This window comes from Amphiura filiformis, chromosome 7, assembly GCF_039555335.1.
Source record: "Amphiura filiformis chromosome 7, Afil_fr2py, whole genome shotgun sequence".
NCBI lineage: Eukaryota > Metazoa > Echinodermata > Ophiuroidea > Amphilepidida > Amphiuridae > Amphiura > Amphiura filiformis.
This window is the reverse complement of record NC_092634.1, coordinates 69,867,149-69,882,587: the sequence shown is the minus strand read 5'-3', so window position 1 is coordinate 69,882,587 and position 15,439 is coordinate 69,867,149. Positions and strand designations below refer to the sequence as shown.

General features: G+C 33.0%; 1 protein-coding gene across 1 annotated transcript in view; it reads right to left on the bottom strand.

The window, feature by feature from the left end:
- LOC140157552 (tubby-related protein 4-like) overlaps positions 1-15,439 on the bottom strand; it is a 47,734-nt gene that overhangs the window by 24,093 nt on the left and 8,202 nt on the right. Inside the window, 2 exon segments of the mRNA XM_072180783.1 lie at positions 647-778; positions 15,035-15,218. Of these exon segments, the coding sequence (XP_072036884.1) occupies positions 647-778; positions 15,035-15,218 (316 nt within the window).

The following is a 15,439-nucleotide window of genomic DNA, read 5'->3' as shown; positions in this document are numbered from 1 at the left end:
ATGAAAGGAGTATTTTGTGATTTTAGCATCTCTTCTTATATCCACAAAAAAGTTGACTCCCAGAATTTCAGTTGATTCAGATTTTGCATTTGCAAGTTATGCATGATATGTTTATTTTTATATTGTTCCAGATACATGTATTTAAGCGACTTTGTTGTAATTTCATTCTGTTCACAGAACATAAATACAAATACCGTACCGTAAACATTCGCCTAATGGGGCTATGGGCTCCTTTGACATAAGTGGCACAACCTAATTGCCCTCCAGTAAAATTCCAACCAGCTAATAAGGGCACAAAACTTAATTCTTGCTAGAATTTCAGAGGAAGGAGCTCTCCATTTGAACCGTAATTCCTCGAATAGTCGCCCCTACCGTACCCCTCCCGGGTGTTACATTTTCCAAAAGAGGAGCGTTTATTAGAGGTAATTTTTAGAATGATAATTCCTGTTAAAATCATTAGGGTCAATGAGTATGAATTAGTATGAATTTGTTTCCCCTCCCTAACCTATGAAATGTTTTTTATAAACTGGTCAAAATACAAAAACTGATCAATTTGTGAATCTGGATTCCCTGCAATATTCACAAAATGTACAAGCTATATGGTAAATTATGGGGACAGAAAAAAGATAAGTGAAATAATTCATACCTGTCATGCCAGTCTTGATGGAAATTGGTGTGAGATCATCATAAGCTTTCATTAGCTGTATTTCACCATCTCCTAAATGGACGGCCATGATGGGAGGGCGCTTCTTGCCACCACGATTCTTTCTTTCACTACCTGTACAATACACAAAACAAAGTAACATTGGTGATTATACATACATTACATAGTGTTACGAGTCGTAAATGACTCAAGGCCAAAAACATCTTTTTCCCAAATTCACTTCAGAATGCACAATTAAGTTAACAATATTTGAATCTTTTAAGGCCAAAAAAAAAAAAATGGTTTGTCTCAAAGCTCACGAGTGGTTTGAAAACAAATGCGAAATGCTATTTTTTTTTATTACCAACTTTTTTCATGGTATTTGGAGAAAAAAATCTGATTTTCGCCGACAAACTAAAAAATTTTTTTTTTTTTTTGAAATAAAAAAAAATTCCGCATTTCTTTTTTTCCAAATCTCACGATTTTACAAATGCGCGCGCAAGCTTTATTGAGACAAACCTTCTTTTTTTTGGCCTAATCAAAAACAAAGTTTGATTTAACAAGAATCTAGTATTTAATCATTTTACTTGGCCAGCAGCCTTCTTTGTGTTGTTGATTTTCTGATGTATAAATATGTCCTGATTCACTTGTCCTGTGAAAATCACTGTTCAGCGCAGTTCACTGAAGACTTTTATACCCTTTGCATAAAATCCTTGCACAGTTGCCCATCTCCAAAATGGTGCAATTTTCATCTTTCACATAAGTTCTTCAGCAAAACAGACCTGTCACCCTTATCAGCTATATTTCCACTAATATTGACAGATGTGTTGTTTCATAAACCAGATAGTTGGTTCGCAATAATCTTTCTTAGAAGGCATATGGACTGTAAGCACAATTAGCCCACAACAACACTGTAGGTCCTGTGTCATAAACTGGGGTACCTTTATGTTACATGTACATGTCACAAATTGTTGTGTGGTGTGGCATAAAGTGCTGTAACATTTTTTCCATAAATCTGACAATAGTAAAGTATATATTTTCGGATAGCTTATAATACAGGGATAATAACTTTTTGAGTTTCAAGTTGATATACAGGGTTGCCCAAAATATATACATGGTGAAACAAAAAAAAAGTGCTTGAAAACTTGTCCATGTAATTTACCTACCGTATTTCGTCAAATAAATGCCCCCGGGGGCGTTACATTTTCCCAAGGGGGGGCGTTTATTCAAGGTCAATTTTAGAACGATAATTCCCGTTAAAATCATTAGGTAAACGAAAACACACGCTAAAATGACGACCTATGAACTAGAAACACTGACTTCTGGCTCACTTCCGGGTTTCTGATCCAGATTTTCGCCAATTATTGACGCTATTATGGACCATGTGCGCAACTTGGTAAGCTTACTACACAAGATAGCATGGAAATATCGGCATTTTTGAAACATCTTGGTTGAAAAAAATGGTGGGGGCGTTTATTTGAGGGGGGGGGGCGAATATTTGACGAAATACAGTATTTATTTTTCACTGAAATGATTTTAGCAATACCGGTAATTGTGATATATTTGAATAGTGTAATGACGAAGCTTTCACAAAATATACAGTTTGTTTAAGTTTTACCTAAGTTAAAATATACAGGGTGTGCCAAATACCTGTACAAAATTTAAATAAAATATTTAGATAACTGTTTATGTACACATTATTTGGCCAATATTAACAAATGAATACCCAAATATACTCCAGAATGACTTGAATGTTGCAGATTACAGTAAAAATGTTACATTATGCCATAAAAATTATACAGGGTGTCATTAAAAAGTAACACAACATAATTTCTATGTAAATTATACAGGGTGTCATTAAATAGTAACGCAACATAATTTCTGCTATTTTAAATGTAGGACATGCAAATATGTTGTGAAAAGAAAAAACAGGTTTAAAACATGAACATGTTTCCTACATATACATCATCCCATGAAGCAATCCCTTATTAGGCCTACTTATTTTAAAAAGGAATGGATATTAGCCGTGTTTATACACTTCACCATACATGTATAGGGTATTTAACATAAAATTCCATGATTTGATATTTTCACAAAATTTTGTAAGTGATCTTTAACTTCAGACATACCTTGTTCCTTACAAAATGTTTCATACAGTGTAATTCCAGTGTACTTGGTAATGCTTAAGCATGTCAATAACTAGGCATGATAATTGAATACCTGAGTGGAAGAAGGGCCCAACTCCAATTTTTTACAAAAATGAGTTTGACCCAACATTCTATTGCCAACAGACTGTTCTTCCTTGTGTGTGAAAGATGAGTCAAAATCCACTCTCCAAATAGTCTTCCATGTACACTTAATCATGGTCTTTATGGAAGAAAGGCCCAACTCCATGGAGTTGGGCCCTTCTTCCACAAATATTGGAATATAAGAGAAATTTTGTTCACCCATGAAATCTGCTTTTCACTACAATAAACTTTCTTGCTAACATATTACATGCTTCTACTTGTGTAATTAATGGATAATTATCAAATTTATGTGGCTATTTATACCATATCTGCTCACGGAACTGGCACTTGCAGTATATTAGTGGAAGAAGGGCCCAACTCCAGCTCGTATTAAGACCTGTACCGTTGCCATGGAAACATCATATTTAATTTCGAATGTATGTAGTATTGTATGTTCATGTATTAAAGGTCCTGAAGATGAAAACATTCTGTCTATAAAACTTTTCCAAATATTAAGTTTTTTCTTAATATCTCAAAAACAGTTTTGATGGAGTTGGGCCCTTCTTCCACTCAGGTATTCAATTGAAATGTGTACAATATGCCCAATATACATAGGCCTATTAGAATTTGGAAGTTCAAAAAATAAACAAATATATTTTGAAAAGATTAGGGCCTATTTTGTGATACATTATTATTTATACAGGTAATTCTAGATTCCTAGAGTCAGCAGGTTTCCAAAAATGTATACTCTTACTATTTTAGGGTGATTGGATCAAAAGATTACTGAGTCTTGCAAAATGACAAACAGGATGGTCACCTGACGTGCATTTTCTTAAAAAATAAGATAAATAAAATAAAACAAATTTCAGTGTTTATATATATAGCGCCTTTTCCCAGATCTCGGAGGTTTGTAATTTCGCTGCCATGGTGAATCATCACAATCAGATCGCATCAACTAGGCTGGTTATCCCGAACCTGGCACAAACCTATCCACACGTAGATAGTAACATCCACCAATTATCTGTGCAGCTCCCCAAATTCCATTGAGTGAAGGAAGTTTTTGATAACCAAACAACTAATAACCGATTTTTGAAAGCAGAGGAAACCGGAGATCCCGGAGAAAACCTGCGAGAGCGAGCATGGACCAAGTGCACATGAGTCCTTGGGCCACGCCGGGGCTTTAACCCAGGACCTCGATGGTGCAAGGCGGGGGAACAACCGCTGCTCTCCCTAGGGGTTTTGTTATAATAAAATTCTAACTACAACATTTTCCCTTTAAAATGAGACCAAATATTTCCATTAAGGTTTGCTAACAAAAATTAACCAAATTAAAAATGATATAATGAAAAAGTGTGATTCTGCATAGACTGTACATACAGTCCCTCCTCCTAATCATCCTCCTTCTAATCCTCAACCACCCTTAATTGGCACATTTCATTTAAAATGTCATGAAAAAATAATGAAAGATGATTTGAAAATCACACGGTAGAGGATAGTAAAAACAAAAATCCTATCGTTTATTCTTATTCATCTTCAGTCCAAACAATTACATGTATCTGAAAAAAGATCAAAACCTGCCTAAGGGATTCTTCACATTGAGCCCTGAAATATTGAAATCAAATTTCATTTGTGTTTAGCTTGAATAGTATTACATTCTAGGTAAAATCATATCAACTCACACTATATTTAAAACTTGAAAATTTAACCTCTCCATGCAGGTGTCAACTGCAGACAGCAAGTTTCAATTTATTGTTTTATAAAAAAATATAAACATTTCAGAATTGTAAATTTCATGACCATATTCAGAATCAGAATTAAAATGCATTAAATGAATACAAACAAACCTACGATTTGTTCAGTGCTTGGTTCTTAAAATAGCTCTTGATATTTTAGAGAAAATTTCACAAAACTTGGAATGCTGTAAAGAAAGGATAGTAGTCCGGGGGCACTTCCATGACAGATATGCATCATGTGCCTCGGGATAGACCCCCTTTTCAAACCAGCTTGTACCCAAACCCCAGTGTGTTATGGTCCTACCTATTACCCAATGACCCCCTTTAAAAAAATTCATGTACGCAATGACCCCCTTTTCTATTTCCTGCTATACCCAATGACCCCCCTTTTAATTCCCAAATTTAGGTGGTATTTGTGTTCTCCTCCAGAAATAATGAGATTTTTCACATTTCCAAGGTGGCCAAGTTGTTTTTACGCAGTTTGGCACTTATTGGCAATCCTGTATGTACTCAATGACTCCCATTTTACTTTTTGTTACCCCAATGACCATCCTTTTTTCAAAATTTCATACCGAATGACCCCATTTTTATTCAGGTTGTGTACTGAATGACCCCATATTTTTGTAATTGTACATTTGACCTGAATGCCCCCTACTTTTAACAAGGCTGAGGCACATCCCTGCCATTTCAGATAGGGAGTGCCTTCCCATACATGTAATAGCACCACTATGCACAATCAACCCTTCAAAGAATGATCTTAGCTAATACCCTCATCATGCACACAGTGATCAGACTCATCAATTCAAATATGTCATCAATACTGGATTTGTGCTATATTAAAACCACAGTAAACAGTCGTCTCATCTCCAGTAACACACATTATCATTGATCAGCAGACATCGCTTGCCAGAATATTGACGACTCTATCTTAGAAATATGGCAGTATACAGCTGCAACATTCTGTCACCAAATGCAGTTTTCAGAAGATATCCCACCTTTCCCGTTTGGTTTTGGTAGGGACATGCCACTGAGATTTTGGAAGTAGACCCATAAATATCTATCCAATTTTTCAAGAAATTTGGACCCATTGATATAACAAAAGTCAAAATGTTCGGCCAAATTTACCCAAAATTGTCTTAGTTTTTACAAATTTTCCCAAAATTTTGGGGAAATTTTGAAAATTTTGGCTAGATTAAGGAAAAATTGGGCTGTTTTCCGAACAAATTGAGAAAATTTTGAAAAAGGACCCATTCATATACCAAAATAGGCTTTGAAAAAGGGGTCATTGATATACCAGAAGGCTGAAAATGCTACCCATGTTTATGCACGTCCCGTATGGTCATTTGTACTGAGTACCCCCGGCCACCTTTAGACAGACTCTTGTAGTATCACTGGCTAAAATCCATCTTTAGACAGCTCTTTCTTGTGTTATAGACATCATTTTTAAATATGCATTTATTTGGACTCTGTTGCAATGACATAGCCAGGGGGCACAAGGGGGAAGCTGCCCCCTGTGAGAAGTCTCCCCTTCTTCCCCCACCTCCACCTTGGGAGGTCTTTTTTGTAATTTTTTTAAGCCCATTTTTGACCATTTTTGTTGAAGTTTTCCCCCTAGAAATTGGCCCCTGTTCACTCAGTGGAATTTAATTTGGATTCAGTTTCTACATTCAGTAGATGGCATTTATTAGCAATTACTTTATGGACTCAGTTTCTATGTTCAGTAATAGACGGCATTTATTTGTAATTAATTGGGACTCAGTTTCCATGTTCAGTAGATGGCATTTATTTGGCCATGCATTTTGAACTACATTTCTTGGTTCACAAGAGTGACTAAAATGTGTCCCCTCAAAATTGTGTCAATTTTCGTATAAAATTATTATTTATTTTTCTAGTTACCCCGGTATATGAAAGGTACACAGTTTCTGAAAGGAAATTTCCCGAGGATTCCAAACATACTGTTATTTTGAAGGTAGGGTGAAGTGTAACAGAATTAATTCAAGTCAAGCAGCATACTTTTCATTTTTTTACTGTTACGCCCCCTGTCCAAAAAGACACCATATTTGAATTGCTCAGACCAATAGCTTTTTAAATATATACATTGTACCTTGCCTATACCTATCTGTTATAGTTTTTCCGATGTGTAAGCATCTTTGCGTCACGGTCAAATTAATGTGTGCTTAATTAATTTTAACAACATGTACCTAAATGTGTTTAACTTGTCTGAACATGGTAAAATGACAAACACTGAAATAAATTCACCTGCTAATATGCCGAGACTCACAATCCTATATACTTGATGAAATTGAACCCATAATGTCGCACTCATCTACTGAGCACTTTCAAATCATACGTATATTATGTGGATGCCTTGGAGGTTCATGTAAGTCAACCCCTACATATAAAACATTTTCTTTCGGTACAATTGCCTCTGTTGAAAGCCTTTTGTAGTAGCATCCATCTTTTGTAGTTTTTTCATAAAAACCTTTGATACTTGAGCACCCTGCATTGGGCTATTCCATTTAAAATCCATACTACCCCTGTGGAAGATTTATTAGCTCAAGTCTCCCACAGAGGGAGTATAAGTTTCAAATAGAATCGACAATTGGGTAACTTCCATTTGAAATACTCACTCCAGTTGTGGAAGATATAGGTAAAGCCATAATACAGGGGGGGTATAGGTTTCAAAATGATTGACTCTGACCAATTATATTTGAAAAACTTACTCCCACTGTGGACGGTATTTCCAAAATCTTCCACAGGGGGAGTGTGGATTTCAACTGGAATGGCCCATTGTACATGTGTCCATTATACTCGAACACAAATTTCATGAAAATTGATGTTTTAAAATTAAAGAAAACATGCATGACTGAAAACATGTAGTTGATGTTTAATTATTGATAATTACACAATATCATCATTTCTCAGTCCCAAGCATCACTCAATAGCATGTATAACTGCATGGTATCTGTCGGGAAATGTGTCGGCCAACTATTAATCTTACTCAGTCCAATAAGGTCCAATACTGATCAAAAATAGCTGTTTACAATATCGTCCTTAAACAAACAAAAAATGTGAAACAAGGTATTTGAATAGAAGAGTGTCAGCATAATTTGATAGACATAATGACGCATAGTGTATTTTTTACATATCGGGTCCTCCATATCGGGTCGTCAGCTCCCCTCCGTCACTTTTTTATATAAAATTTCATCATGAAGGCTACATTGAAGGGTTTCATTTGAAAGCACTCATCAAGAGCTTTAATTTGATAGGTAATTTGTCTAGGTAGGTAAAAGTTAAAGGCTTACAAATATAAAATCAGGACAAATAATCTCGCATAAAGACTTCGGCTCCTCAATTCAAATGCATCGGCTTGTACGAGTGACAATTCCCCCAAAATATGGTCCAATACTGATTAAAATTAGCTGTTTAATTCAATATAATATCCACATTGTCCTTTAAAAACAAATAAATAATGCATAACAAGGTATTTGAATACTTCATAAGGCTCTGGTTTTTTAAACAGCAAAATATCAGGTTTGGTGGTCAAAAATATGCTCTAAATGTAATTAATTTCATCCACATATATTGCTAATTCATATGTGAACAAGGTAATGATAACCAAGTACTCACATACCAAAATAAGTTTGATAATGCCTTTACTTTAAAAATGCAACTCTAGATACTTGTGGGTTTCGGATGTTACATTATTATGTTAACATGCATTATTTGCAGAAATCTGGCCCTATTTCTAAGCACACACTAGTTTTAAAATGTATGTGATAATCACTGTCAGATAATTAAAGCTATCAATTGCAAATTTAATCATCATAAAATGGTATAAATTTACTTCTTTGTGAAGAAAATATGTTTAATTTAGATACATGCATGTACTGATAGCCACATTTATTCATACAATGTACATTGTTACCTGCATGCTTATTGTAAATATGCACTGGACATCATAATAAATCAAATTAATTAGCTCCCTGAAGCATTAAGTTGATAATGCAAAGGCAACACCTTTCTTAAGCATAATCAGGCTCTCTTTTACACCTTCCCAACTTTGGAGTGTTTCAGATGTTACATTACGTTAACAGGCAATTTCAACCTAATTTAACTAAATGAGGGAAATATTTGTGACATTTCATTATTTCAGCATAAATACCAATCACTTTGAATCAGAAAACCTGCTGAAAATATTCTAATGATTCCAAATATGTACAAATACTGACATACATGTAATGAAAGGTAGTGATTCAGACGTTACATGCTGTTAACATTTTTACAAAGCTTGATGGTTGGAAGTTGAATAACAATCATGAGAACATTGCATTATATACAACAGGTATGTTGTCATGATGGAAACTCAGAAGTTTTTGAATGCAATTTGAAATCATTTATCATTTGAGAACACATATAAATGCAAAAACTGATGTGTATTTAAAAAAAAGTTCAAAGGGGCTGCCTTAACAAAAATTCCCATGAAACTTATTTTGTTGTTAAGAATATTTTTCTTAGTAGTTTATTTGTTTCAATTGATAATTTATTGTTTTATTGAACATTATGAAGCTATATGAAGCATAGTAAGTATTTCTCCTTCTTCAATTCTGGTATATGTACTTGTACATAGTGATTCCAATATGGGCCTACCATATGTACATAGTACATACGTGTATTTTATGTAAAATGATTACTTCTTAAGTTAATGCAGCTTTTTCAATCTTGAAATAAATGTTATGATACAAAAAACCATTTAATCATTTTCAATAAGTTATCAAGATATTGAAATTACAGCTTCATTTTTGGGTTTGTTTAAAACAAATAATGGGTAACATCCGAAACACATTTTAAATCAAAGTATTTTGTTAGTGTAATGGAGAAATATTCAGTGTAAGTTGCTTTTCAAATTTAAAATAAATTTCTTAGGATATGTGTATATGTCAGTGATGAAATTAATTTGAAAGTAGTGAACCAAATCAATTATGTTGCTTTTTATCTTATGTATTGTGCATATTAGACAATAGATATTAGGCCAAAAAAAAAAAAAAAAAGGTTTGTCTCAAAGCTCACGAGAAATTGAAAAACAAATGCGAAATGTGATTTTTTTTTTTTTTTTTTTTAGTCCCGACTTTTTTTCACGGTATTTTGAGAAAAAGTCTGATTTTCATTTATTTTTTCTGGAAAAAACTATAAAAAAATTTTTTTGGAAATAAAAAAAATTTCTGCATTTGTTTTTTTGTCAAATCGTGGGATTTTACAAAAGCGCCGCAGCTTTTTAAGGGCTGGGGTATGAGCGTTTGGACAGTATTTATTTTGGGACATTAGAGCACATCAGACATATCGAATTGCATTCTGAATACGAAGAATGTCATTCTGATATCAAATAATTTTGATTTTTGAAATTTGCAATTTAATACACATTTTATGGCAAATCATTAAAATTGATATTTTGATATTTACCAGTACTTGAAGTAAACTTTATAAATCTGATGATTTATACTTAAAGTGTATGTAGGTGGGATGAAAAGCCGACGATCAATTGAAAATTTTGACCTTTTCGTATTGAAGATATGGATTTTTTTCCCAAAACACCAAAAAAATTAGGTCTTTTGGGAAAAAATCCATATCTTCAATATGAAAGGTCAAAATTTTCAATTGACCGTCGGCTTTTTCTCCCTGCTACATACACTTTAAGAGTATATCATTAGATTTATATAATTTACTTCGAGGACTGTTATATATCAAAATTTGAAAAATATCAAATTTTTATAATTTGTCATAAAATTTGTATTATATTGTGATTTTCAAAAATGAAAATTATTTGGTATCAGAAAGACATGCTTCGTATTCAGAATGCAATTCGATAGGTCTGAGGTGCTCTCATGTCCCACAAAAAATACTGTCGAAACCCAATAAACGCTCATTTTAGATCCCTTAAGACGAACCTCTTTTTTTTTTTTTTTTATAGAGCTAACAACTTGTAATGATTTCCACTAGCAAGGTTTAGAAAGGTGAAATGGAGTCGGCAATATTAGCAAAATGAGAATGTACACCATATTTACTAGAAATTCACATTCATAGTGCATATTCTAAAATCTTTTTATAATTTCCCATTATTGGTCTCACTTTCCGTTAACATTTTGCCTTGTAACATCCAAAACAAACTTGACATGTTAACATTTTGCACACACAAAGAACAACCCCAGGTATGGCAAAAAATATTTCTGCTCTGGTCTTCCCATGATTTCCAATTCATTGGATCCTTTCATTTCCCTCTTATTTAAAAATAAGAAATTTAAAAAATAAGAAATTTAAAAATTTCTTCAATGAAATGTCACTTTTTCTGTGTTACACTTGATTCGGATGTTATCATTGTTAACGGAAATGTTGTGTGGCTAAAATTTTACACAAGGTCAAGAGGAAGTGTAATCATTTTTCATGTGGATACTTGTTGTCATGTCTACTTCAACTTAAGGGGGTACTACACCCCTGCCTAATTTTGTGCCTATTTTTGCATTTTTCTCAAAAATTATAGCGCTTTGGTGACAAGTAAGATATGTATATTATAGGGCAAGGACTACAACTACTGCACTGGAAATTTTATTTCAGCACAGACAACAGTTGTGGAGTTACAGTCAAAAATGAGGGAAAACCAATATTTGATCAATAAATCAATAACTACTTGCCTTGAGTTGCTGAATTTTCAGTGCAGTAGTAGTAGTTCTTGCCCCTATAATATACATATCTTATTTGTCACCAATGCGCTATAATTTTTGAGAAAAATGCAAAAATAGCCACAAAATTTTGCAGGGGTGTAGTACCCCCTTAATAATGAAAATTTAAAGCTGGTATTATTCTTCATGTAATCATAAGACAATTTGTATTCTTTCGGATGTTACAAAACTGTTAACGGAAAGTGGGACCCATTTAAGTAATGCTTCACCATAATATGCAAACATTCAACAGATACTAAATGTGCATTTGCAGTTATTTATATTGTCCTGAGGGATACATTAAAAGTATTTATGCATGTTTTACTAGATAAAACAATCACTCAGACCATGTTAAAAATAGAGCAAGATTGTTAACGGAAAATGTAACATCCGAAACATAATTTTCAAGTGCTCAATTTTTTTTCATGTTAGAAATTATTCAGGTAAATCTTTAATTTTCTGAATCTTGTACTAATATGTGTTCATAAAATATAGAACAGAACACTCAGAGTTGATCTGGTTTTATTTTGCAAACAAAACAAATTAGTCACTTTTGTTTGGTTGACAAATTTCGGTTAACAATTGGACATTTGGTCTTGTCTCAAGAAAAGAAAGAAAACAGGGACAAATTTTGTTAAGCTATGGGAGGTTATCCTAGGTATACACTACATAAAAGTATGTCATGCGTTTCTGCTGGGGTCTCCCAAAGTGCCTTTTAGCATTTTGATACATGTTTAAAAAAAACAGAGCCATAATATTCAGCATAATTAGATATACATATTGATTGACGCATGGTGTATTAATTTGTTTTACATATCGCATCCTCTATATTGGGTCCTCAGCTCCCCACTGTCACTTTTATGTCATTACTCATGAAGGCTACATGCTACATCCAAGGTTTATCCAAGGTGTTATTTAAAAGCACTCATCAATTTGATACATAATTTGTAGGTATAAGGTGAAGGCTTAAAAAAACTTTGACTCAGTGGAAGTAGCCGGCATTTACTTTCAATTAAATTAGACTCAGTTGCTATCTTCAGTAGACGATATTTATTGCACTTTATTTGGACTGTTGCTATCTTCAGTAGACAGACTTTATCTTCAATTAAATTTGACTCAGTTGATATCTTCAGTAGACAGCATTTATTGTACTTTATTTGGACTGTTGCTATCTTCAGTAGACAGACTTTATTTTCAATTAAATTTGACTCAGTTGATATCTTCAGAAGACAGCATTTATTGTACTTTATTTGGACTGTTGCTATCTTCAGTAGACAGACTTTATTTTCAATTAAATTTGACTCAGTTGATATCTTCAGTAGACAGCATTTATTGTACTTTATTTGGACTGTTGCTATCTTCAGTAGACAGACTTTATTTTCAATTAAATTTGACTCAGTTGATATCTTCAGAAGACAGCATTTATTGTACTTTATTTGGACTGTTGCTATCTTCAGTAGACAGACTTTATTTTCAATTAAATTTGACTCAGTTGATATCTTCAGTAGACAGCATTTATTGTACTTTATTTGGACTGTTGCTATCTTCAGTAGACAGACTTTATTTTCAATTAAATTTGACTCAGTTGATATCTTCAGAAGACAGCATTTATTGTACTTTATTTGGACTGTTGCTATCTTCAGTAGACAGACTTTATTTTCAATTAAATTTGACTCAGTTGATATCTTCAGTAGACAGCATTTATTGTACTTTATTTGGACTGTCGCTATCTTCAGTAGACAGACTTTATTTTCAATTAAATTTGACTTAGTTGATATCTTCAGTAGACGGCATTTATTGTACTTTATTTGGACTGTTGCTATCTTCAGTAGACAGACTTTATTTTCAATTAAATTTGACTTAGTTGATATCTTCAGTAGACAGACTTTATTTTCAATTAAATTTGACTCAATTGATATCTTCAGTAGACAGCATTTATTGTACTTTATTTGGACTGTCGCTATCTTCAGTAGACAGACTTTATTTGCAATTAAATTTGACTTAGTTGATATCTTCAGTAGACGGCATTTATTGTACTTTATTTGGACTGTTGCTATCTTCAGTAGACAGACTTTATTTTCAATTAAATTTGACTTAGTTGATATCTTCAGAAGATGGCATTTATTGTACTTTATTTGGACTGTTGCTATCTTCAGTAGACAGACTTTATTTTCCATTAGACTCACTTGATATCTTCAGTAGATGTCATTTATTGCACTTTATTTGGACTGTTGCTATCTTAAGTAGACAGACTTTATTTTCAATTAAATTTGACTTAGTTGATATCTTCAGTAGACGGCATTTATTGTACTTTATTTGGACTGTTGCTATCTTCAGTAGACAGACTTTATTTTCCATTAGACTCACTTGATATCTTCAGTAGACAGCATTTATTGTACTTTATTTGGACTGTTGCTATCTTCAGTAGACAGACTTTACTTTCAATTAAATTTGACTTAGTTGATATCTTCAGTAGACGGCATTTATTGTACTTTATTTGGACTGTTGCTATCTTCAGTAGACAGACTTTATTTTCAATTAAATTTGACTTAGTTGATATCTTCAGTAGACGGCATTTATTGTACTTTATTTGGACTGTTGCTATCTTCAGTAGACAGACTTTATTTTCCATTAGACTCACTTGATATCTTCAGTAGACAGCATTTATTGTACTTTATTTGGACTGTTGCTATCTTCAGTAGACAGACTTTATTTTCAATTAAATTTGACTTAGTTGATATCTTCAGTAGACGGCATTTATTGTACTTTATTTGGACTGTTGCTATCTTCAGTAGACAGACTTTATTTTCAATTAAATTTGACTCAGTTGATATCTTCAGTAGATGTCATTTATTGTACTTTATTTGGACTGTTGCTATCTTCAGTAGACAAGACTTTATTTGCAATTAAATTTGACTTAGTTGATATCTTCAGTAGACGGCATTTATTGCACTTTATTTGGACTGTTGCTATCTTCAGTAGACAGACTTTATTTTCAATTAAATTTGACTTAGTTGATATCTTCAGTAGACGGCATTTATTGCACTTTATTTGGACTGTTGCTATCTTCAGTAGACAGACTTTATTTTCAATTAAATTTGACTTAGTTGATATCTTCAGTAGACGGCATTTATTGCACTTTATTTGGACTGTTGCTATCTTCAGTAGACAGACTTTATTTTCAATTAAATTTGACTCAATTGATATCTTCAGTAGACAGCATTTATTGGACTTTATTTGGACTGTTGCTATCTTCAGTAGACAGACTTTATTTTCAATTAAATTTGACTCAATTGATATCTTCAGTAGACAGCATTTATTGTACTTTATTTGGACTGTTGCTATCTTCAGTAGACAGACTTTATTTTCAATTAAATTTGACTCAGTTGATATCTTCAGTAGACAGCATTTATTGTACTTTATTTGGACTGTTGCTATCTTCAGTAGACAAGACTTTATTTGCAATTAAATTTGACTTAGTTGATATCTTCAGTAGACAGCATTTATTGTACTTTATTTGGACTGTTGCTATCTTCAGTAGACAGACTTTATTTTCAATTAAATTTGACTTAGTTGATATCTTCAGAAGACAGCATTTATTGTACTTTATTTGGACTGTTGCTATCTTCAGTAGACAGACTTTATTTTCAATTAAATTTGACTCAATTGATATCATCAGTGACTGCATCATAGAAATTGGTTACATTGAGTATGTACCTTTTCTCTTCTTCTTGTCAGGTTTATCTTCTGATTCGCTATCACTCACATTTACCATGCGGAATTTTTCTGATGACCATAGCAATGATTTGATAGAGCGATCCTCAGCAAGGGTACATTGTGTAACTACTGCTCCATGTATATCCATAACTATGATTTGACCATCCGACGTCCCTAATAAAACCTGCAAAATTAGCATTTTGAAAAGTAAAAAATATATAGACCTACAACTGGAGTAGGTTCATTTCTTAAAGGAAATCTGTACCATAAACTAATCAATGGCTATATAGTTGCAGTAATAATAAAAACGACAAACAGTAAAAGTCCCAAGCTTATATACGTACAAATAAAGGAGAAATTCTTAATTCCTTACGACGATCAATGGTCATTTTGCAAATCCATGGC